This window comes from Aquila chrysaetos, chromosome 17 (genome assembly GCF_900496995.4).
Source record: "Aquila chrysaetos chrysaetos chromosome 17, bAquChr1.4, whole genome shotgun sequence".
Classification (NCBI taxonomy): domain Eukaryota; kingdom Metazoa; phylum Chordata; class Aves; order Accipitriformes; family Accipitridae; genus Aquila; species Aquila chrysaetos.
Window position 1 is genome coordinate 23,027,898 of NC_044020.1, and position 23,971 is coordinate 23,051,868.

A 23,971-nucleotide genomic window follows, 5' to 3' on the forward strand; every position below is an offset into this window, starting at 1 on the left:
GAGTGATCCACGCGTGGGGCGGGGGGGGGGGGGGGTCCCCGTCCCCCACCCGAGCACCGGTGCCCGTCCTTCCCCCCTTCTCCGGAGCGGTCCGCGGCCGCGAAGCCCTCCCGCAGCCCCGCGGGCACCCTCAGCGGCCGCCCCGCCGGGCCCGGAGCGTGTCCCTGCCCCCGGTGGGTGCCTCTGCGGGGGGGGGGGGGGGATGCCCGGGGGAGGCTGCCGCTGCCCGCGGAGGAGAAGGGATCCTCTTTGACGTCAAGCCAGCAGAGTGTAACGATCGCTCGTTCATATCCGGGTCCCCGGGCGGCTCCCCGGGGCCGCGCTCGGCCGTGAGTGAGGCGGAGGGCGGGCAGGGCAGGGCAGGGCAGGGCGGCCGCCCGCCCGCCCGGCGGTGACCGGCGGCGAGCGCAGCATGCCCGCCGCCTCAGAGGCGCCCGCCTCCCGCCGCCGCTGCCCATGGAGATCGCGCTGGTGACTCTGGAGAACGGCGGCACCACGGCCATCGCGGGCGGCGAGGATGCCGCGCCCGGCGGCAGCTCCCGATCCCGGCGGCGGGGGAACTTGCTCCACCTCGCCGGCTCCGCCGCCGTGCCGCGGCTGAGCGACGCCAAGGAGGGTGCCCCGCCGCCTCCTCCTCCTCCTCCGCCGGCGGCGGACGAGCAGCGGGAGCGGCCCCCGCCGGCCCCCCGGGGAGGAGGAGGAGGCGGCGGCGCGGGCGGCCCCGAGGGCCAAGCGGCGGCGAGCGGAGCCCCCCCCGCGCCCCAACCGCCGCCCCGCGCCCCGCGCCCCGGCGCGGCGGCGGAGATGGGTCCCGCGGAGGAAGGGGGGCACCGCCGGGGCATGGCCATGGCGGCGGCGGCGGCGGGCGAGGAGGAGGAGGAGGAGGAGGAGGAGGAGGCGGCGGCGGCGGCGACCATGCACCACCAGCGGGTGCTGATCAACATCTCCGGGCTGCGCTTCGAGACCCAGCTGGGCACCCTCAACCAGTTCCCCGACACGCTGCTGGGGGACCCCGATAAGCGCATGCGCTACTTCGACCCCCTCCGCAACGAGTACTTCTTCGACCGCAACCGGCCCAGCTTCGACGGGATCCTCTACTTCTACCAGTCCGGGGGTAAGCTCCGCCGGCCCGTCAACGTCTCCATCGACGTCTTCGCCGACGAGATCCGCTTCTACCAGCTGGGCGAGGAGGCCATGGAGCGCTTCCGCGAGGACGAGGGCTTCATCAAAGAGGAGGAGAAGCCCCTGCCCCGCAACGAGTTCCAGCGCCAGGTCTGGCTCATCTTCGAGTACCCCGAGAGCTCCAGCTCGGCCCGGGCCATCGCCATCGTCTCCGTGCTGGTCATCCTCATCTCCATCATCACCTTCTGCCTGGAGACCCTCCCGGAATTCAGGGACGAGAGGGAGATGCCCGTGCCCCTGCCTCCACAAAGAGGAGGTTTGAACGGCACGACCGGGGACTCCCCCCCCGTGCAGCCGCCCAGCAGCCTCTCTGACCCCTTCTTCATCATCGAGACCACCTGCGTGATCTGGTTCACCTTTGAGCTCCTCGTCCGCTTCTTCGCCTGCCCCAGCAAGCCCGAGTTCTCCCGCAACATCATGAACATCATCGACATCGTGGCCATCATCCCCTACTTCATCACCCTGGGCACCGAGCTGGCCCACGAGCAGCAGCAGCCCGGGGCTGGCAATAGCAATGGGGGCGGGGGCCAGCAGCAAGCCATGTCCCTGGCCATCCTCAGAGTCATCCGCCTGGTCAGGGTCTTCAGGATCTTCAAGCTCTCCAGGCACTCCAAGGGGCTGCAGATCTTGGGACAGACTTTGAAAGCCAGCATGAGGGAGCTGGGCCTCCTCATCTTCTTCCTCTTCATCGGCGTGATCCTCTTCTCCAGTGCTGTCTACTTCGCTGAGGCCGACGACCCCGAGTCTCATTTCTCCAGCATCCCTGATGCTTTCTGGTGGGCGGTGGTAACCATGACCACCGTGGGCTATGGGGATATGCGACCTGTCACCGTGGGGGGCAAGATTGTGGGCTCCTTGTGCGCCATCGCGGGTGTGCTCACCATCGCCCTGCCTGTCCCCGTCATCGTGTCCAACTTCAACTACTTCTACCACCGAGAGACTGATCACGAAGAGCAAGCTATCCTCAAAGATGAACACAGTAGTGCTCAGGGCAGCACAGCGGGGGGAGATGCGAAGAGAAGGTCCAGTAGAAACTCTCTGAACAAATCTGTTGTGCACTTGGAAAACAGTGAGGGGTTCAACAATGACACCAGCTCCTTAGAGAAAACCAATATCAAAGCGAAAAGTAACGTAGATCTCAGAAAATCCCTCTATGCTCTCTGTCTGGACACCAATAGGGAAACAGACCTGTAAGGAGAGGAGAGAGTTAGACTTCAGAGATGCGGAAGGATTTACCGGTGTCAGAAACTTACTACTATAATTATTCTTTTGGTACCCACTAGTTTTTTAAATCAGGCTATATTTTATAAATTGATCACTGTCCTGAGTAGTCCTCCGGGAATACATGTTTTTATGTTCTTTTTCCATGACACAAAGGGTCACCTATTTTTAAAATGGACTAAGAATAAGCTACGCTCCATGATGCAGGAGCTGGTAAATTATGACAGTGCAAAATCTAATTTGTAGAAAGTTATTTTAGCAAATGGTGGTTGGTTTTAAATGGGTCATTTGTAACCAATTCAGTTGCTCCAGGTTTAGTATTAAGGAGTTGGGGGGGGGATGTGTGTGCGGAGAATGAATGGAGGGGGGTGTCAGTTTTTTGTACTGTAGTTTCAAACTGAAATTATTCCAATATATTTTATATCTGTATAACTGTATTTATGGTTGAAAGGGGATTTCTTATTCCTGTGAAATACGACATCGTTAAAGCACTAGAACATTAGCAGATCAGCACTTTCAGAGTTTTCCACTTGTGATCAGTACAGATCTGGTTATCTAGTATGTGAAGTGAATTTGGTGCTTTTAACCCTATAGCAGAAAACTTTTACTGTCATTGATATGTTAGTTTCTTGTGAGCCTTAAATTATTAAATATTGTAGATATACTTCTTTATAAATAATTTTATTAATTACCTTGCTGTTTCAGAATTTCTAAATTAAGTCAGTCCTGTGCTTACTCTCCCCACCCAAAAAAATGTATGTGCAGCTTTTTTTTTTTTTTTTTTTTTGGTAGTTTTATACTTCAGTTATATTTTTGAGACCGAAAGAAAAAAATTATTGTCTGCTGTTACTTGTTGCGATCCAAGTGCACAACAGATCAAAAACACGAGGGAATGGATAGATATAACGAGAAAGTAGAATATGAGTGCAATATCTGCAAAACTGTTTTCATTGTACACTCCAGATTACTTTGGCGTGTGTATCAGTCACTTTTATGTATCCATACCGTTTGTGTACACAGTTCACTGGTTTTAATTATCACAGACTGGAAACGGATGGCACTTAAAGAGTCTAACAGGGCATGCCGTGCTACTTAAATAACCATTGCGTGGCTTATATCTTGGACTCGGACGGACAGCATCGCCCTTCATCAAAACACATCCTTGTTTTCTTTTATTTCCAAAGAAAACCTTTGCAGTGCTGTGGATTTTACAGTTAAGATGCTGTTGAAAGGCGAATGACTCATTATCTTCATCGTGATAACACAGCACTGTACAGCTTACTAGTGAAGACTGACACAAAGATGCTTCTTTACTTTAACTCAAAGAGCTGTGTTATCATTTTTCTTGCAAAGGACATCCCTGTTTTCCCCTCAAACTTCTGTTTTATTGCTGAAGGATGTTTCATGCCTTTACCACATACAGTGGCACAGCAAGACTAGCAGAAAGAGAAGCCTTGATTGTCAACGCTCAAGGTTTGTTTCTAACAAATTTTCTAATACAACTCAGTAAATACTAAATCAGGATTATAATTTCTGCAAGTACCTCAGATACATGTACTGTGATAAATTTAAATTGGCTTTGACATTCAAACAGCGCTTTGACATTCTCTCGTCCAGACACAAATTCTGCTTACCCGTCCCTTACCGTGCTGTTTAACGATCATGGCCAAATGTGTGATGTTTTTCCTTCCTGTTCAGTAAAAGAGGCATGGTAAGTGCCAAGCAAGTAGTGTTTTTCATGTTCGGTATAAAGAACTGTCACACAGAGCTCAGCCCAAAGCCCAGTGGTGAGGGGGAGGGAGGTTGAGTCTGGTAATAGAGAACAGGATCTTTCACGTGCATTTTAGGTGTTGGTTTCTTGCTTGGTTTGCTTGTTTATTTAGACGGGGAATGATGCTGTAATATGCTGAGAAACTGCAACAAGACGGACGGAGAAAGTGCCCAGTCCAGCTGCACTCCAGCCTCAGGCAGATCTCCTCTTTGCTTTAGTGGGAGTTTTTGCATCAAGGTGAAGTGCAGAATTAGCCCTTTGGTGAGGCTGAATCTAAACTGAAAGAAAGAAGTGGTGTAATTGCCTGTTGCACATGCTGAGATCTGGATCATTGATGGACTTACAGTGAAGCTTTTTGCTCAAGCGAGTAGTCTGATTTACTTGCAGTGATTAAATCCATCTGACTCACATGAGTAAGTACCAAACAATTCAGTGAGTCTTTCAGGATCAAATTTTGGTTGTGTCTTCCTCTGACTACTTACCCCCTGACCACTTTTGTCTTCCATAGTTTGCTCTTCCAATTGTGGAGGATTAGACTGTCAGCTCCTCAGGGCAGGGGCAATGTGTATATACCATCCCTTGTTTAACAGCAGAACCCTGCTTATTGGCCAAGGCTTCTGGATATTAATGATCTGAATTACACAGTGGTAATTACTGCAATTAGTGGAGAAACACCGGTGTAAAACTGATGTAGGTGAAAGCAGATCAGGGCTATGGGGGGGTGGGTTGAGCTGATCTTAAAAGCCCATTGCTGATGGAAAGGGAAGGTCTTGTCTTCCTCCTTCCTTTTCAGTTTTCTTCCTCCCTTTGTGTGCCCTTTTGTTCCTTACCCTGAACTGGTTCTGTCCTTGTGCAAGTGCTGCCGTCTCTACCGGGAGCTGCTTGAGCTCACTAATCTGGCAGAAAATCCAATGCAGCAACAACAACAACAACGAAGTAGGTCTTTTTCTGTCAAATTAGTGAGTTGGAAAGCAAGCGAGTGCCAGAGCCAGTGCGAGGAAGGGATGGGGAAGGTCAGTGATGTGGGGAAGCAAGGAAGCAGGGAGGAGTGAAATCCTCACCCTTCAGTGGCAGTGAACTGTCAGATTAATCACAACTGCTTGTTGAACCCTACTTCGTGTTTGCTGAGGTACCCCAGGACTTGGTCTCGCAAGGCGGTGGGGGCCTTTAACTTCCCACCGGAGCCAGTCTGCAAAATTCAGCTCTCGATTCCGGCTTATGTGCCCTGCTGTAACCGAGAGTAGAATTTTTCCCAATCAAGATCAAGCTCCGTGAGAGCAAAATGCCCTGATTGCTGCACAGGGTTCTACGCAAGCTTGTCAAATCATTCCTTGACCTTCAGTTTGAACACGCTGCGTTTTTCCATAATAAAACAACAGACCTTTCCAATAAAAAGAAAACCAATTATTCTCAAAATATGGTTGAAAATATTTGTTTGGCTTGGCTTTCTGAACAGTTGTCAAGCACAGTTCAGGCAAACTCGGCTTTGACACCTTCTTTACAAGGATGCATAATTTTTATTGGCTTATAAGGCAGTAAAGGATTTGCTTTCTAATGAGAGAGGTTGCTGCCAGACACTGAGTAATACAACCAGAAACATGGTTAGCTCACAGTTCAGCAAAGCACTTAGCACGGGCTCAGCTTGAAGCACATGCTTAAGTAAAGCATTGTTCAGCAGGTATTTTAGATGCGCTAATCTTTGAGATTGTTACTTAAAGATGAACTACAGACCCTGCTGAAACCTTAGAGCCATCAGTTCCCATTGGACTTTGGTGCAGATATTTAGGTACGCGGTGCAGATTGTGAGCCTGAAAACAAGCGGTGCTGCAGGACAGTAGTCAGAACACCAGATCCTTACTACAGAGAGAGTGCCACTACTCATCAGAGCAGTCCTCTTGACACGACCAGTCGCAAACTGAGTACCGGGATTGCCTGCATGAAGAATTGCAACTTTGGCCTGGATGAGAGTGTAGTTGCACTTTCCAGCAGCGAGAACCTGCTTTTGCTGTAATTGATTTTGGTGTCAAGAAGCTTGATTGAGTTCAGTAGGCAGCATGCGTCTGTGTCTGCGATACAAACGGTGCAGAAGCCTTGTAACATGCCGATGCAAATTTCTGCTGCAAAAGAATACGAGAGAAAGAGAGAACCAAATCACTCTGAGAAGGCTCCTGTAAATGTGAGACAGGAAGAGAGTTTAGGCTATGTATGCCAATTCTAGGCTCATTACAAGAAGGAAATCTGTCCAAACCATTATTGATCTTATGTTAGTTGACCTGGAATGAAAAGCAAGCTGACTAAAACCTCTTTGGAATATCAAAAGCCACAAGATATCAGAGCTTAATGAATAGCAAATCATTCCAAAAAAACCCCAAAAAACCCACAACACTTTTTTGTAAACTGTTTTGACTAGGAGCTACATCATGGAAGATTTCTCACCCCACATGTGCCTATATGCCATAGTTATTAATGGCTTGTCATTTGTGCGGGACTGTATGTACTGAAATGCACTACCCTTCCATTCTTCCATTTTGGGGATGCTGAAGTGAATATTCTTTTGGGTCACCAGTAACGTTAAGTTTAGTTTGCTTAGCCTGGCCCCAAGGGGAGTCTACGTTCCCATTTTACTTTTCCATCATTCTAAAAAATGATGGAACAGTAACTAGCAGTTACGTAACACCATTCATCTCCTAGCGCTTTATCAACAATAGTACAATGATCTTTCTGTATACAACCATGGTAAAGAAAAGGCTGTGGAAGGGAAGACGGAGCCTTTCAAAGGGGAGAGAGGGCTAGGAGAGGCACAAAACTGAGTGGGCTTGGCTGGACTGGGACATCTAAAATGTGAGATCTCTGGGAGGGAGGGAAGGGAGGAGAGAGATTCCCCCTGTGGTCTCCTTTCTGGTCTCTTGCGTGGCTCTTGGTGGCTCTGCCGGCAAGGGCTGTATGCCAGTATCTCCGCACTGTGACCCATCCGCTGGGGTCACTGAACCCAGAGGGAAAGTTAATGCTGCTTTGGGCAGCACGAACAAATCCCTCTTTTGTGTGCTCTTTTTATTTGGACTCTGTCAGGAGAAAATGGCACTTGTGCTGGCTGTTCCCTGGCCTCTCGTGCTGCGAACGCCGCTGTTCTGGCGGCGGTGGTGGTGGTGATGGGGGGTCTTCGTTCACAGCACACCGAGCACTGCTCAGAAGTAGCTTCCCTCCTCCATGCACTGCCCTTCACCTCTCTTTAGCTAACAAAGCAAATTACCAGCGCGCTTCCAGTCTCACAGAAGGTATGTATGTACGCAAAAAGCCTTGCTCTTTCGAAACATATCGGTGAAGCTGGTTCTGAGGTCAAACAGGGAAGATCATTTAGGGGCACGCAACAATGCCGCTCGGCCGTAGTGAGGAATGTAACTACCGAGCTGAGATTTGTTCAGGTCATTTGGCAAGGTGTCATGACCAGCAGCGAAACTCGACAAGGGTCTGCAGGCAGATCGCTGCTATGCTTAGGGAATAACGAAAGGAGGGCTTTAAAGTCCTAATCAAGACTTTGGCCTTGCTAATTGGCCAGTGATGGGGTCGGTATGTTGTACGGCAGTCAGCATGATGCAGAGACCTCGCTAATAATGAGGTTGATCCTGTTCAGGAGAGAGGAGCAGCAAGGAAACCGTGAGACATAAAGCTTTAACAGCATCTGCCTGCTTTCGGTGCAGCTTCAGCCTGTCATTGTGTGAGCGTCAGTTTCACTAACCTCCCTCCACAGGCTAACTTAGCTACAAATGTTTAAAAAATGAAATAGGAAAGGTCTTTATAATAACATAGCCTATAATCAATCAAAGTCATTGTTCCAGTATCATTCTGCCAAGGCTTATGTTAAATTCAGCACCACAAAATATTTTTTTAGAACATGCCATTCAGTGTATTTGTAGCTTTTGTAAGGTTTGGATTTTGTTTGGGGTTTTTTTTTCCCCACTTCCTTGCTGTATGCGTTAGGTGCTCCCCAGTTCTCCTTGTCAGCTTGTTAAATTTCTGTTGTTCTTGCCTTAATTTGGGACCTAAGGGTGCCGATACTCTTCAGTGAACCTGGGTCATGCTGTCTGACGTCAGTGTGTTAACTCATAGCAGGAATAAACACAGAAATTCTCCTGTGGGTCCATTGGCTAGAATATCCCCCATGTTTTTATGATGAAACATTGTGAAAAATGTGGGTATTGTATCATTAAAATCATATGAAATAAGAAGCTTTATGTTAATTGGAATAGGAAAAAAGAAAAGCTCATAACGATATGACTGAAGAATTAATTGGAATTAGAAGTTGCAAAGATAAATACCAACTTGTTTCAAGAACAGCATTCATACACAATTAGTATATATATTGCAGTGCTTTCTCGCTTCTGTAATGTAGTAATGTAGTGTCCTTAGTTGGTATTTTTTCATTCCCAGGTGTCTATACCATATTTTTACCAGGACTGAAAAAGACAAAAGCCAGAGACGGACCCAGAGCTGTTGTGAACAGTGCCTTGAAGATGGCTTGTTTACCTGGAGGTTTTTTTTTCTTTTCTCAGTAATACCAATTGATGCAATAAAAGCTCATTTCTCTCTTCGTAAGTACTGCAAGTAAGCATGTTTGTATAGTTAGCGTAGCTTGGTTGAAACCACCTAAGGATCGAACCCAGTAACGCCAGCTCCAGATTCTCACCACAGAACCAGCATGGCCTAATTTTGTTTGTTGTTGTAAAGGCACAGCACTTGATTCTGTGCTCGTACCAGCTTGTGTGCCACTTTTCCTTTGAACTTACAGCTCAGCTGCCCTCTGTAAGGTAATCACATATTTTTGCCAATGTGATGAATCTGACTTAGGGAAGAGTTTGCCATTCTGCACTCGAAAATCCCACTCCAGGGCACAATGAACAGGTAGTCCAATTTAGGACTAGCTTTGCATCGCCAGCCTTGGGACTTTCTTTTAAGAACTTTGTGCTAGGGACAGATTCCTGAATTTTGTTCTCATTGATGCCTGGGTGAATCCAAAACAGAGTTCTTAAAATCCAGTGGCTCTGACTGCAATCTTGTTTCCATTGTTCTAAAAGAGATGCAACATCCTTTGTTTTCAGTGAATTTCTTCTCATTTGACTTGGTGTGACATGAAAATGAGATTACCCTTTTCAATGGAAAAATGTTACTTTGAATTTTCAGCAAATGGACCTGATTTCCAGAAATTACCTGATCTAATAGTAAAATTAATAACCTTCCTAGCTGGCAACAAAGTGTTTCTATTAGAGCATGGGCTTCCCAGCACGCGTAGTCTATATGATTACTGCAGAATTAATTTTCCAGGTAGAATTTAGGATTTACCAAAAGTAATTTGCAAATTCTCTTCTGTGTTAGTAATTCAGCCATGTTCACTGTCACAGGGAGGGTGTTCCCAAAGAAATCAGTGCAGGTTGTAACACTTGCTGACACGCAGAAGATGAAAAAGAAAGATATATCTTATTTCTGTGTTTCAGCTACAGTGTGCCATGGAGACTGTCACTTGTGATCTTGTGGGAAGCAGCTTTTAAGCAGCCAAGGATAACTGCATTTTTTTTAAAAACATTCTGTGTTGTTTTCTCCTCTGTACTCTATATCACCCATTGCAGTCCTTCTCACATGAGTAATGACTTAGACTCAGGGCTCCCCAGCCTTCACTGATACTATCTGAGAAGATGCAGATCCAAGATGAAGAGTTGCTTCTGAAAATAGGGGTGATATGCCTTTTTGCCTTCTCTTCCAACTCCAGTTATTTCGTTCTTGGAATACCCTGGCTCTTACCCCTTGGATTAACACCTCACTGCTCACTTCCTCTCTTCGCTTTTATCGCACGGGATATTTGATAGTGATAGCAGTCATTACTGCGAAGCAGTAAATGGCAGAGCTGTCCCGCTGCTGGACGTATAGATGATGTGATTAGTGCTGGGCGTTCTACGGCTGCCTCCCTTCATTTTCAGGTGGCTGTGTTGCTAGAGGTGGTCGTGTTAAAATATAGGAAAACATAGGAAAGCATGTTGCTAGAGAAGCCACCTTGGATGGAAATCCATAATAATTCCCCTCTCAGGACAGTGGGAATTGTACCCTTCTTCAGATTTCTGACAAAGCCCGTTTGGTGATAAATGTTGTTGAAATACACAGTGTGTTCTGTCAGATCACATCTCCAACCCAGGCCAGGCAGTGGTGGTTGCCACGTGCAATGAAACCTTGCAGCTCTTCTCATGAGAATACAGTTGCATCATAAATACTCATATTCAGGGTTGTGGTTTGTAGGAAGATACTGGAGGAAAAGGTGCAATTTAAAGATACTGGATTGGTAGCACGGCTCTCTGAAGGTCTGAGGTGTGTACAGGGAGCAGAGGTTGGTAACATTAAAATTCCTTCCTTTGTATGGTTGCACTACGATGGTGGTGTTCTAGCACTTAGTAATTCCCCCAGAAAATCTCCCAAATCCATACCAGGGTTTTCTTTGCTCCCTCCAGAGTTAGTAGGGATTAGTTAGATTCTACCATACTTAATTCTCTCAAGCACATTCAACAAATTTAAAACCTCTTCCACCTCCTCTTCCTCTCCTTCCTCCCTGTTTAATTGTAAGTAGAAATGCATGTGAGTGGCGGGGGGGGCAGCTGAAAATTATTTGAATTATTTAAGCAGTGTAGCCTTACAATTTTCTTCTGTCTTGTTTAAAGTAATTTGAAAATCTGAGGGGGTGTAATTGAGGGAAGGCTTTAATGTGAATTTGCAGAGAAAATTTTATGAGTTCCTTAGTTCAGAAAACACTATAATTTTCAAGGCAGTGCTGCATAAGAGGCTTATTTAAAGAAAGGTTAATGTGAAAATACACGTTGTTGTTGTTATTATTTTATTATTATGCAATTAATTCTTGGAATGTTTTAATTCGGAAGTGTAATCTTTAACGAGCTGAGAAATTCTGGCCATGCAAGAGAATGATGTGAAGAAAAGGTCAGTCTGGAGGGTGACAGAGATTGTTCTGGGAAGGAATACCCTCTAGCAAAGGCTTAGCCACTGTGCTTTGGAGGAGACAACATTCCTCCAGCCAAATAAGAAGCAAAGGAAAGAGCAGGAGTCTATAGCTGAGATATCAGGGCATTTGCCTAAGAAAGGGATGGTGACTCGCAGAGTTGTTTCTGGATTTCAGCTACTGGGCAAATATCTCTCAGGACTGTGTTTTAAAACTCTGCTCAGTGCTTTGAAGGAAAGGGTACAGGTACCTGTCTTCAGGAGGGTGTGCTAAAGTGGGGATCCAAAGCAGACACTTGCATCGTCCCGCAGGCCTGGTGGAATAAGTCCCAGTAAATAGCAAAATTTTGGTCAGATTCCCATCACCCACTAGTCTCACAGGGCATCTAAATGATCCATTCCTTGGGTTAAGATGCTAACTTTAGTTGCCGGTGTGTTGAATATTTAGAGATGCCCCAAACCTCCCTGTGGGCAAAAGCTCTGTAGGCAAGGCATTTCAGTCTGGATTTCTCTGGAGCTGAGAAGAGCACCGATTCTTCAGTGGCCCTATCTATCTTTGTGACTCATGAAGCACAGAGGAGCACCGACAGGTAGGCATTGCTTGCTCACATATAGTGGTTGCAACAGGTAAACTATTGCAGTGATGCTAAATATTATTATTATTACACAATGGAAAAAAGTTATTTGTTATTAGAAGCTAATTAATTTCCTAACTTGGTCTGATAGTTTTGCTCTGATAGCAGAATGCATTTGACCGCATCACAGAATGTTCACAAGTTTGTCCTGGTTGGGTTTTGGAGGATTGGGGTTTTTTTCTTCAAATTTTAGCTGTCTTCTTGACGTTCTGAATTGAAACCGTCTTAAGCAAGTGCTGGAAGAATACCAGGGGATGTAAGAAGGATTTCAGTGATGCATACTGATAACGAAGCAGAGGCTGGGGAGTGTAGAATTTTGGACCATGAGAGAGAAATCTTTCTGGAAGGCTTGGAAACACTGTGCATTTCAAAATGGAATTTGCACTGCTTCTTGCTAGTGGAAAATGGGGTTGGTTCTGTTCTTAATAAGGAAGCTGGATATTCCACTAAGGAGGAGATACGAATTCTCATAGACATCCTGACTGCATCTATATTAGAAAATGAAATGTGCCCAGGACCATTCTCTGGCACTGAGGCCAATTGGCATGCAACAGCCGGGGTTCCTACCGCTAGACTCTCCCTCTAAGACAAGGTGGCGGGAGGCACACTTACGGGCTCATGGGCTCGGTTCCTGGCCTGTGCCGATTCCCAGATTGTGCCTAGGAAGTATTTGGGAGAGAGCTCTCTGGTACAGACTTAAGTGTGACCAGGAGCCTTTAACAGCATAGCTGATTGTCATTAATTGGCTGGGAACGTTCCCTCAAACTATTTAACTGGCAAGTGTAGATATTGCCGAGTTTCACTCTTAGGGCTGAGAAGTATACCCGGCTTTGATGCTACACGGCGTCTTGCCCTCAGGCAATTTCTTGGAGTATCTTAAAAGCTTTACACATTCCTCCTATTGGTACTTTCTTACCTTAAACAGTAATCAGTCTCTATTCATTGAGCACAATTATTTCTGCAGAAATCTGTTCTCATCTAATTCTGCTTCCACCTGAGCTCCTTTACATGCAATTATACTAAAAGTCACCGCACAAAGCCCTGACTTTTCTACCTGCACATGCAGGAGCAGAAGTGAATCTGACAGTGAGAGGGGGATACTGTTGCTTTGTGTTTTGACTGACTGATTTTCCTGTTTGCACAGCCCTAGCGTAGGCTATACCTTGTGTTTCAGTCACTGCATCTTGTAATGCCTGTAATTCCTGTTCTTGCTCTCTGGCAGGCTGCACTAGAAAATAAGTGGAAATTAAAAAAAAAAACAAAAACAACAAACAAAACACCAAGGAAGGGGGTGGGGAGACACTCCTAACTGCGTACAAAGAAATTCAGGCAGGATGAGACCGGCAGAGATCTCACTGAGGCCAGCCTCCTTCCCACAGAGATGGTCAGCATCACCTAAATGATCTTCTGCAGATGTTTGCCTGGCCTGTACCTGACACCGACAAGGTCCTTCTGTGCTGGTCCATGGTGTTTACACTGTGGGTTAAGTTTACTTCCCTTTGCATATACGCTAAAAGGATAATTTGGTCCTAAACTAACTGCAGCCTGAAAGGGGAGTAACTAAAGATCAGAACAAATATGTACTTTCTGAGCATTGTTAGCTTCCAAATGACTTTGACTTCTCTAAATCCATTGAGATAGCCTCAGAAAAATGCGTGTGCAAGTAAGGACTGGTCTGAAAGCATCACCAAGCTTGCCTTAGCATCGGGATTTGGGATGTAATACTGGAAGCAAAACTATTACAAGCATGTGTAACTGTATTACTGCTTCTAGTGTTGTAGAAACCATGGACCACCCAGCACGGGTGGGAAGTGGACCGACCACCACTAGAATTCTTCTGTAACTTCAAGGTGAATCTGTATGCCAGCAGTTGCTCTGCTGTGGTCCCCAGGGACTAGAACATTAGTTAAGTTCAGTCAGACTGAGAAGTAAGAGTGCATGTCTAGAAGTAAACTTCCACTTGAAGTCTTTTCTGGCTTGGTAATTCATGGCTCTTGACGGCTCTAACTGCAGTAATTTAAGATGTTAATGCTGTCAACCACCCCAACAAGTGGGTGAGAAGCAAGTCCCTCTGAAGGGACCACTAAGGACAGGTGAACCTATCAATGGGCTTTCTTTTTTTGGTTTTCGTAGAGACAAGCATCCCATATGATCTTCCATGGAACATAGTCCTTCTCTCCTAATGACTCCGTTTTCGCCTTTGTTTCACTCCTCTGACAGAGGTTGTCATCCTTCAGTGGGAGTGGCAGAACAAAACTTCTGAGTACTGAAGGCCTGTTTGATGATGGCAAATGTTCTGGACAATAGAACTTGCTGGCTCAGGAGTTTCTGCTGTGGAGGTGGTTTCTTCCAGCAGATGAGTGGGCAGATGGCTTAGCATGGGGATCATGTCTTAGGTGACTAGAGCAAAGACCACCAGAACTTGCGGTCTGGAATGCTGCAGACTTTCCACCACCTGGAAAGTCTGATGAAACTTTTTATGTCACAGCATCAATCTTTAAGGTCTGTTTCAGCAACGAGTAAGGTTAAAAATTCTGTTTATCAATCATATTTATGTATTATTCAATGTTTAGAGACAGGATACATACTTAAAATAGACATGTAAAAGACATGTAGATTTGCAAGAAAGCAAAAGTGTAATTCAAGAGCCAAACACATCTTGGAGGTAAGTGAACAAAATCATCATTGGAGCTAGTAAGGGGAGGGGGGCCTTTCTATTAATTTCCCCTAGAGAGAGAAGTTGTAAAGTCATTATTGCAGCATTCAGGCACAGTGAAATATATATTTAAAGTATTTCAGGAGCACATCCTGCTCTCTGTTCACTCTGTAATTATGGATTAGTTCTACTGAAGTCAACTTCTGTTCCATTCCAGGAATCCTACTCGGATAGACTCGAGGGCTGCAGTCATATCCTTTGTTTTCCTTGAGTCTTGACAGACCTAATTAAATAGAGAACTCTCGTACAGCGATAGCATGCTGACGGCATGTGCTGTGAGGAAGCAATATTGCTTATTGCCCGAACTCAGCTTGCAAAATGGCAACATAGCATGTCTTGTTCGTCTACACTAGTTTCTCAGGCAAAGCAGGTGATGCTGGGAAGGTGTGTGAAGGGTCCAAATTTGGATGAGAAAATAATCAGAGACTGATGACTGGAACAAAATGCTCAAGCCAAAATGCTTCCTCCCTGGGGAAGCTCTCCCACAGTCAGATGTAGTGTTGTTTAGCTGTCTGGTTTTAATTCCAGGACTGCAAAGAAAGCATGGCTCTTAAGGTCCTGCCTGGGACTTTTTTTATCTGCTGTTGGTAATGAACCCAAACATACAGGAATCGGGCCTGAATAAGAATCTCACATACCATCCAGTTCTCATCCCTCAAACCCATACTATTCCCTTGGCTGATTTTCTAATTGAATTGTCATGGGTGTAAAGTCACACTGTAAAATTTCCTCCAGTTATTTGCATAGAGCTCAGAGGCAGGAGCCAATGTAACATACTTTGAATTTGTTTTCCTTTTTAGAAGGGGCTTGCATTTTGGATTTTTTTTTTTTTTTTTTGCCGGGCTAATGTACATCTGATGTCAGGCTTCCCAGATGAGAATGGTTAGACTGGCGTTGACATTTTTAGAAATATGTGCGAATGGAAAAATATCCTGGGAGCGCTGCCAGCGGCTGATTCTGTAAAGTTTTAGTCTCTGTTGAACAGGAAACATGAGCCAGGTACCTTTACTGAAAAGAAGCCTTACTCAAGAAGTCTCTCTACTCAGGTGTGTGCCATGCATGCCTTCGCAATTTGAGGAAAGGGCAGGAGTGAATTCCAGCAGGCTGTGACTCATTCAGGCCATATTCAATTCCCCTTTCCGACCAGATGATAAACAGCCAATTAGCATCTTTCCCAAAGGGAGGAACGACTACAGCAAAAGCTCCTGGCAAAAAATGGATTTTCCAAGGTTTAACTGCAAGGATAACAAACAAAGTGGTTCAGACAAATCTCCTGCCTGATCCGTGGCTGTTCCTTCCAGTTTGGTGCTGACGTGACTGGGACAAAACAGCGTAGAGCTGAGCTGATTTGCAGTGAATCAAGCCTGCAGCTTTCCATTCCACAGCGAGATGGTAGAGTTTGGAGGATGAGTGCAGCTGATTAATGGTGCTATGAATGTCAATAATTTTTATAGGCTTTGCAGTATGCTCATTTTAACTGCCTCGTCAGAGCAAAAGTCTCATTACCAGATAGCAGTAGGCTTTCACGCTGCGCGGGTCAAACACTCCTCTCCCTTGAGGAGAAGCAGACCACCCTAAGTGAACGGGGGGTTGTACAGGGGTTAAACCAGTGCGGGACGTGCTCTGAGGGTGCACTACCACTGCTGGCTGAGAACAGATTGGCTATGTCTATATCCAGGGCTACAGCCGGCTCCCGCTGAGTTGCTGGCTCTGTTGAGTTTGGATCTCAGTGGGAGCCTGGAGCCAGGAGCTGGTGCTTTTCACCGAGGGAAAACAGCGCTCAGCGAGCGGCAGGGCCTTGCAGCTCCAGCTGAGCTCCGTGCTGAGCCCAGTCTGCAGACTGGCAGCATCTTGCCTCCGTGAGAAGCGGAATCTGCTGAGTTGCCCCGTGGGTCAGCGCTCGACAGGAGCCGGGGCTCAACTTGGGCTACGGCGGGCGTATGGCACGCAGCCGTCCCGCCGCTCCGCCCCGATGGACGCCCAGGATGCTTGTTTGCAGCGCGGCCTCGCGCGCCGTCGCTCTCCCAACGCTACACCTCTCTTTTGCCGAGTCAGCGGTCTCTTGCTCATCGTCACCTCTCTTCTGTTTACCTTGCGCTCGCACGTCGACAAGGCTGAGCGGATGCGGAGCGCGTATTCTGGCCTTGGCAGGGCTCCCTGGGCCGGCCGGTGTTGCGGATGGCTCCCCGCTCAAGGACGCTGTGGCTTGGTGGTGGCCTTAGCAGGAGGTTTAGATACAGCTATTTTCACACGTCGTTTGCTGGTGGGATTGCTCGGTAACTGCTGCGTGGAGCACCACAGAAATAGATTATATCAGCTTTACAGAAAACAGTATGTCGAACTCATCTGGATTCGTTCTGATTCATTCTGGAGAAGGGTTTGGTGGTTTCTAAGGGAAACAAAGTTCTTTTAGTCACTTTTTTGTTCATCAGTAACTTTTGAGCTTGTTGGCTGTTTTCAACCAAATTTGGCAAAAGGACACCAGCTGTGCAGCAAATAATTTTTTTTTACAGGTTTTGTAAAGGTAGCTGACTTCATGGGGGAAAGAAAGACCTGAATTAATACTGCTTCTCTTAAGGAAAAGCTGTGGCATTAGCTCTCCTAAATTGTTGCTCTATCAAAACAGGAAAGATACAGTGAATGAAAGACACGCTATCAACCTGCGTATATTCGCAGGCTTCTACTCTGAAGTGTAGCAAATACTGATTAGATGAGATTTATAGAATAACAGTGAGAAGCAGAGCTGTGCTTAGAAATAAGGCAACTAGTGGTTTGCATATTGAGACAGAGTTCCTTCCTTCCTTCTAGCAGTACTTTCAGAACATTTTTCAGGCTTCTAACGTGTTCTGAAGTCTGTGGTAATTGGGCGGGGGAGGGCAGGGGGGAGAAAGCCCCCTTGATTTCAGTGAGTTTGGGGTCAGGCTCATCATGGTCCATCTCATGCCATCCTGGTGTTTTACAAGTTGGGGAAACAAAACCTTGAAATTAAAGCTTGTATCCTTTGCAATGGTGAGATTGGAAGGGTAAGAGGAAGGGAGGGAAGAGTGTACACGAAGACTGGATCTTTACTATTGGACTTTAAATAGACTGGGTTGAAGTAGATTGGCTTGCACACCCCTTAGGAGCCCTGCACGGCGGCAGTATTACCTGCAGCTCCTTTGCTTCCTGGAGCTGAGTAATAGCTCATCCTATTTGCTTTTCTAAGCATAAGGCACTCTGCAAAGAGTTGGTTGATTCTTCCCTACTCACTCACCAACTATCCATACATATTATGCCCACCGGTGGCATTTGCTGTGGGACTTTCTGGCCTGATTTGAGAATGGACAGGAAGAAAAGCAAAGCGTATTACTATGCCGTGTTTAAGACTGGACCTGAAAAGCATAACTGAGCTCTAAACAACTTTCCCAAGATCACATAGTGCTGGGGTGCAGAGGAGAGGGCACATTTCCTGGGGGCTTAATGCTTTAATTTTAAGGACGATGTGGTCACACTTTTTGCCCACATGTTTTGCAGCCATAAACTAAAATGAAACTGTGAGGTACACCTAGCCAAAATAACTGTCAATTTACTGCTCTCTAGTAGGATAGCTGTTACGTGCACTTTTCTGTGTTATCTGCAAATATGTCTATTGCTCTAATCGCTGGACTTTACTCTCCTGGTCTAGCCAAGGCAATCTGTTTTATTTACATTCTTATACTCTGTTCATCACCAGTTCTGTGGATGAGACCCTTCCAAGAATGCTATAAGAAATGCGGCTAATGGCCCTCGTGTATTGGTTCTCTCAGCCTCTCCTCGTGAGAGCTGTGAGCAGTGAAGCAGCTGGGGTTTTTAAAAAGAAAATATAGATACCTATGTATTAGCAATATGTGATTTCTGAGAAGAAACATCTTGGAGTTTGTTCTTTATCTTCCAGACTTTGGCCCTATCCCGAAGGAAGTGTGATTTCCTGGTCCCTTATGGTAGGAAGTTTTGCTGTGCTTGAGGAAGAAATTCACTTGCTGTAACTATCAACTCGGAGCTCTTAGCTGATTTTTTTAATACCTTGGGCCAAAGTTCTGTTTCCTCAGGGTTCAATTCTAGGGCAGTTCTGTTCAATATATTTATCAATGATCTGGATGCGGGAGTTGAATTCACCATTAGCAAGTTTGCTGGTGATACCAAACTGGGAGGTGCCGTTGACTCTCTGGAGGGACAAGAGGCCTTGCAGTGGGCTCTGGATAGATTGGAGCATTGGGTTATGATTAATGGGAAGAAATTCAACATGAACAAATGCTGGATTCTACACCTGGGTTGGAGTAACATTGGTCCCAAGTATAAACTGGGAGAGGGGTGGCTGGAGAGCAGCCCTGCAGAAAGGGGGCTGGGGGGCTGGTCGGCAGCAGGCTCAATGTGAGCCAGCGGTGTGTGCCCTGGCAGCCGAGAGGGCAAACCCCGTCCTGGGGGGCATCCAACACAGCCTGGCCAGCCGGTCAAAAGAGGGGATTGTCCCGCTGTATTCAGCGTTGGTGCGGCCCCACCTGCAGTACTGTGCAGTTCTGGGCCCCACCATGTAAGAAGGACGTGAAGGTCCTTGAATGCGTCCAGAGGAGGGCAGCCAAGCTGGTGACGGGGCTGGAAGGCATGTCCTGTGAGGAGTGGCCGAGGACTCTGGGTTTGTCTGGTTTGGAGAAAAGGAGGCTGAGGGGCGACCTCATTGCTCTCTACAGCTTCCTGAGGAGGGGACGTGGAGAGGGAGGTGCTGAGCTCTTCTCCCTGGGATCCAGTGAGAGGACGTGTGGAAGTGGTTCAAAGCTGCTCCAAAGGAGGTTTAGACTGGACATCAGGAAGCATTTCTTTACCGAGAGGGTGGTCAAACACTGGAACAGGCTTCCTAGAGAGGTGGTCGATGCCCCAAGCCTGTCAGTGTTTAAGAGGCATTTGGACAATGCTCTTAATAACATGCTTTAACTTTGGGTCGACCCTGAAGTAACCAGGCAGTTGGACTAGATGATCACTGTAGGTCCTTTCCAACTGAAAATTTTCTATTTTCTATTTTTCTATTTTATTTTCTAAAGTTATGGATCACCCTGGAGGCAGGGCAGTTAAACTTGATTGGTTCACATACAGACAGATCTGCGTGGGGATTAGAAGGCATTTGATCTCCTGCCGTTGTTAAGAAAGACTGCAGAATTTTGTCATCAGTATAGCAATGGATTTCTTGTGAAATCTGTTCAAAAACACTGGGACATGCTTACCAGATTGGACACTAGCAATATTTCTAACTTTATACCATGCAAAAAATACAGTATCTCTAGCAAGCCAAAGGTAAACAGGAAGAGCCCCACATGTGAAATCTGATTTTTAAATTAATCTTATGGTGCTGTGAAGTCTGACTCATGATTGTTGAATACTCAGCCTATCCTATTCTGTCAAAAAGCAGCTTTATTTTGAATGGTAAGAAATGCTGTAGAAGGGCTGCAGCAGAGGGGCAGAGGTGCAAACATCCTGGCCTTGTGGCCAGTGAGGACTTCCAGGTTCTAGAAAAATCTTCAGTGAAAGTCTTGTGCATGATTCAGTTTCCCTTTATATTCTTTTACCACTGCAAAATAAATCTATCAGTCTGCTGCAAAACAAATAGAACATAATCTGCCATTTTCTCTTGACCGTTTTGAAATAGTCTGCTAGAAGAGCCAAAGAATGGCATGCAGGCAGTTTGCAAAATCATTTTGCATGAAGGGATTTCAAAAAGCTTCCCCAAAAGCTACCTACAAGTTATTAACTCACATTTGGGGACCATCTGCCTAGTGGCTTTTCAAAATAATGCTATAAGCACACAGGCTAAAAGCAAGGAATATCTTACAAAAGCATATTTTCCAGAAAAAAACTAAAGAAAAGGCAAATCCCCAAATAGTTGAGCCTTACCTTTTGTTATACCCATAGGTGATAAATCTTAAGGTATTTGGGAACAGAAGTGTATCTGGGGCATTGCCACAACATATGTGTGTTCTGAGAATCATATTGCAGAATTTTGATCTATTTTGGTGCAGCTACATTTGTTTGAGGAAAATGCAGTGTATATAACAGGGACATTACTATGGCTTTTTGGACTTCACAATCAGGAATTTACAGCAATTTTCCTGCTGTGGAGAAAGACCAGGCATTGGAGATGATAGGGTTTTTCTAAAGCTGTAAGGCTTCACCTACATGAGAACACTTGGGAAGTGTAATCTGAATGAAAAAAAGCTAGGTCTGAAGTATGATGACTTGAAATAGAGCATACTTCTTTGTGAATAATCACATTTGGAATAAAGGTAGGCCTGACTCCTGTGTAACTTAGTCCACTTCAGAATACTAAAACAAATTTAATCTTTATTATTTTAAAGGAGAATGACTGTGCAGGGACTAACCAGAATAAACATGGCTTTTCCCTAGGTAGACATCTCCATTTTTAAAAGTCATCTGAGAAGTCAGGAAAGACACTGAAAGTCATTGGAAAACAGACATGCCATCTCTATAACTTGCTGTACACAAAGAGCACAATTCAACAAGGTGCTGAGCAACATATTTTAGGTGCTGAATTCCTTTTGTCATCTGTGGGTCTTGAAGGTGATTGGTATCACCCATGATGAAGCACAGATGGCATTGAGAATAACCTGTGCGGCTCAAGATGCAGATATATCATAGCTCTTACCAAATTTCATGGGTACTGAATGACGAGTAACTTAATCGTATAAGGTATGAAAAAAACTTTACCATTCTTAGCTGCAAAACACGCTGATGACTGGAACTTGGGCCGGAGAGATGCCTGCTCCACCCTTACTTGATTCAAATTGTGTTTGGACTCTGAAGGCCTGTTCCTCTACTGTAGAATTGAATGGAAATTTTGCAACTGGCTTCAGCACCTGTAGGATCAAATAATACCGCTGGTTCTTTCAGTAAACTTTCCCACTGCTGGTTGGACGGAGTAGCAGTTGGTCTGAGCCTTGTTCTGAACTAGTGAAAAAAAATCACAGAGTGTGCGCTTTCAAAAAGGGTGGGGGTGAGATAATTATTATTCGCTGACAGCTCGGAGCCTAAATTAGGATTCAGTCTGTTTCTGTGCTCTCTAGAAAGGCATCACATGGCATTATGTAAGGCTGGGTGTCACTGTGAGTAGATAATGCTTAACCTGGAAAAAACAGAGCTGCAGAAAGTAGAAGGAATTTGAGGCAAATAGGACTTCTGGACTTTCCTTAAGAAAACTTATCTGAGGGTATTCAAGTAAGGAACTGATGTTTAAAGGCCTTGTGTAGCATCACAGCATGCCACGCTAGTACTAAGTATTTGAAAAGATAGCTGGAATAGCCATCTATTCCATGTTTTTGTTGTCTGTAGTTTATAACTCCGGGTAATCTGGATATTCCCTTAAGTGTCCTGTCCCTTTGGAATCCAGTTAAGTTTTTGGCCTGTATGATTGCCTGTGTCACTAAGTTCCATAGCTTAATTACGTTTTGCGTAAAAAAGCAATTCCTTTTCCTGTTTTTAAATTTTCTGCTTTATCTATTAGTCACTGTCCCTGAATATTTTTTCAGAGAACAAAAAGTCCCAGTCTTATCTGGTTTACCAGGTTCTATGTAGCATACGTTTTGGCCAGAGTCGTCTTATCTGAATCCTTTATAAGGCAAATAATCCAGTCTTTCCAACAACTTTCAATCTGACAGTTTGTCGAGGCCCTGGATCATTAGCACATTTCCTATAAGCCTTCTCATCTGTTTTGAGCTCCAGCATCAAAAACTGCACACAGGATCCCAAGAGGGGCTGATCCACTGATTAATGTAAAGACGACGTGATGTTTTCAGCTTCATTCTCTTTTCCACATGCACCCTAGCATCTTTGTAGCTTTGACTGCAGCTTGCGTAGTGATCACAAACCTTCACTTTGCAGGTAATGAAGGCTGTGTCTACTACACCGGTGGTCTTTCTCACTAACTGAAGTACAGCACCGACCCGAAGTGGTGGCAGCCAAGTCTCTTCAATGTTCACTCTGGCAAGTGTCGGGCTGATTCAGATTTAAATGCTAATGTTGAACATTTGGGCTAGTTTTTTTTTAAACGGCTTGTATAGACATACCCAGAGGTACTCAAGCCCTTTTTCGGAACATATACAAACATTTAGATCTCTGTAATACATATGAGGATTTTTTCTTTACAAATTACGTGGCTGTAAGTTTCACTGGCCATTTTAGTGTGTGTTCATCTAGTTCTTTCCTCTTTGTCTGAAGGACCTCAAAATTCCTTTTTGTCTCAACTGCTGTAAATAAATTCCGCATTTGCAGGCTACTCTATCTCACTTCTACCTTTCCAGAGAAAATGTAAATATTCAGTGAAACAAGATCGTTCGGGACCCTTGCCTGGCCTTCTCCCATGATTCCACCAGATGTGTCAGTGACAGTGGACATTTCGCCTTCCCTGAAGCAGGTGCGGACTTCACAGGAACAAATGACTAATGCATTCTCTGGAAGACTGTCCTTTGAATATGAACGAGAAGGCTATGACCTGCTGGGATCTAGTGGTGGTGATCCAGTTGTTTCTGTAGATTCTGGGAGGCCAAGCTAGGCTCCCGAGTTAAGAGTTAAGAGGAACGACAGTGAATGGTTAAGGACTCCGTTGGGCACCGACTGTGTCCATTAGCCATTCTGAGCACAATAAGCTTATTTCTGAGATGTTCAAGTGTTGTAGTGAAAGTAACACCACGTGTCTTGGCTGTGGGTGTGGGGGACTCCCCTGAAACATGCTTTCACCTTTTGCTCTTTCAATTTGTGAATGGCCTGGTTCTTTGTACAACTACCAAAGCTGTTAGCGAGGCTGCCTTAATCAAGCTGTCCTGCCAGTTTTGACAGCCTCTGTGAGGCTCAGGGAGAAGAGACAACACCTCCTCCAGGCTCTAGCAGCACCTGTTAAAGTTATACGCTGTCAGACTCAACATTGCCTTGCCAGCCTGAATTTGCCTTTGCAGATAGGCAGCTGGTAGCTGCAGGACCAGGAACCTGACCTGATACTACATTAGATTAAAGGAGCTGGTATTGTTTCAGCAAACCGTGTGTTTTTGTGATGTGAATGTGCTCCTGGTCTACATTCCCAGTTCACAGAGAAAAAGGCTGCCCTCACAGAGCCTTTGTAGAAGCAGGAACAGAGGAAAAGCGATGCCTCAGAATGATTGCTGTCATATTGGTCAACGTATCAGGGCTGATCTCATTAAACTGCATGCATGGAAATGAAAGAGCTAATCTAACCCTTACCATAGCAGTCAAAGTGTGCAGTTTAGGTAACTGCCAGCATCTGTCTTAAAAACAACAGTCCTGGTGCCGATGCAGTTGAAGATAGTTGGCTGTGCTGCTGACTTCACGGGGGTCAGAACCGAGCTCAGTCTTCTATTTTAGACGGCACAGTGCAAGGAGAGGATACTGATCTCTCACAATAACTTAAAAATTAATCCAGTT

General features: G+C 45.8%; 1 protein-coding gene across 4 annotated transcripts in view; it reads left to right on the plus strand.

Annotated features, from left to right (window-relative positions):
• The first annotated feature begins 201 nt into the window (after positions 1-201).
• The window catches only part of LOC115352363 (potassium voltage-gated channel subfamily A member 5-like), a 31,447-nt gene continuing 7,677 nt past the window's right edge, over positions 202-23,971 (plus strand). For 2 of the 4 annotated variants that reach the window (XM_030040415.1, XM_030040417.1), the window contains exon 1: positions 202-3,876. In XM_030040415.1, coding sequence (XP_029896275.1) covers positions 457-2,376 — 1,920 coding nt within the window. In that variant the 5' untranslated portion in view covers positions 202-456 and the 3' untranslated portion in view covers positions 2,377-3,876. Of the gene's footprint in view, positions 3,877-4,286; positions 4,588-14,019; positions 14,038-22,417; positions 22,437-23,971 lie in introns of those variants that run through there. The other 2 variants (XM_041129588.1, XM_030040416.1) reach the window with 2 other exon arrangements.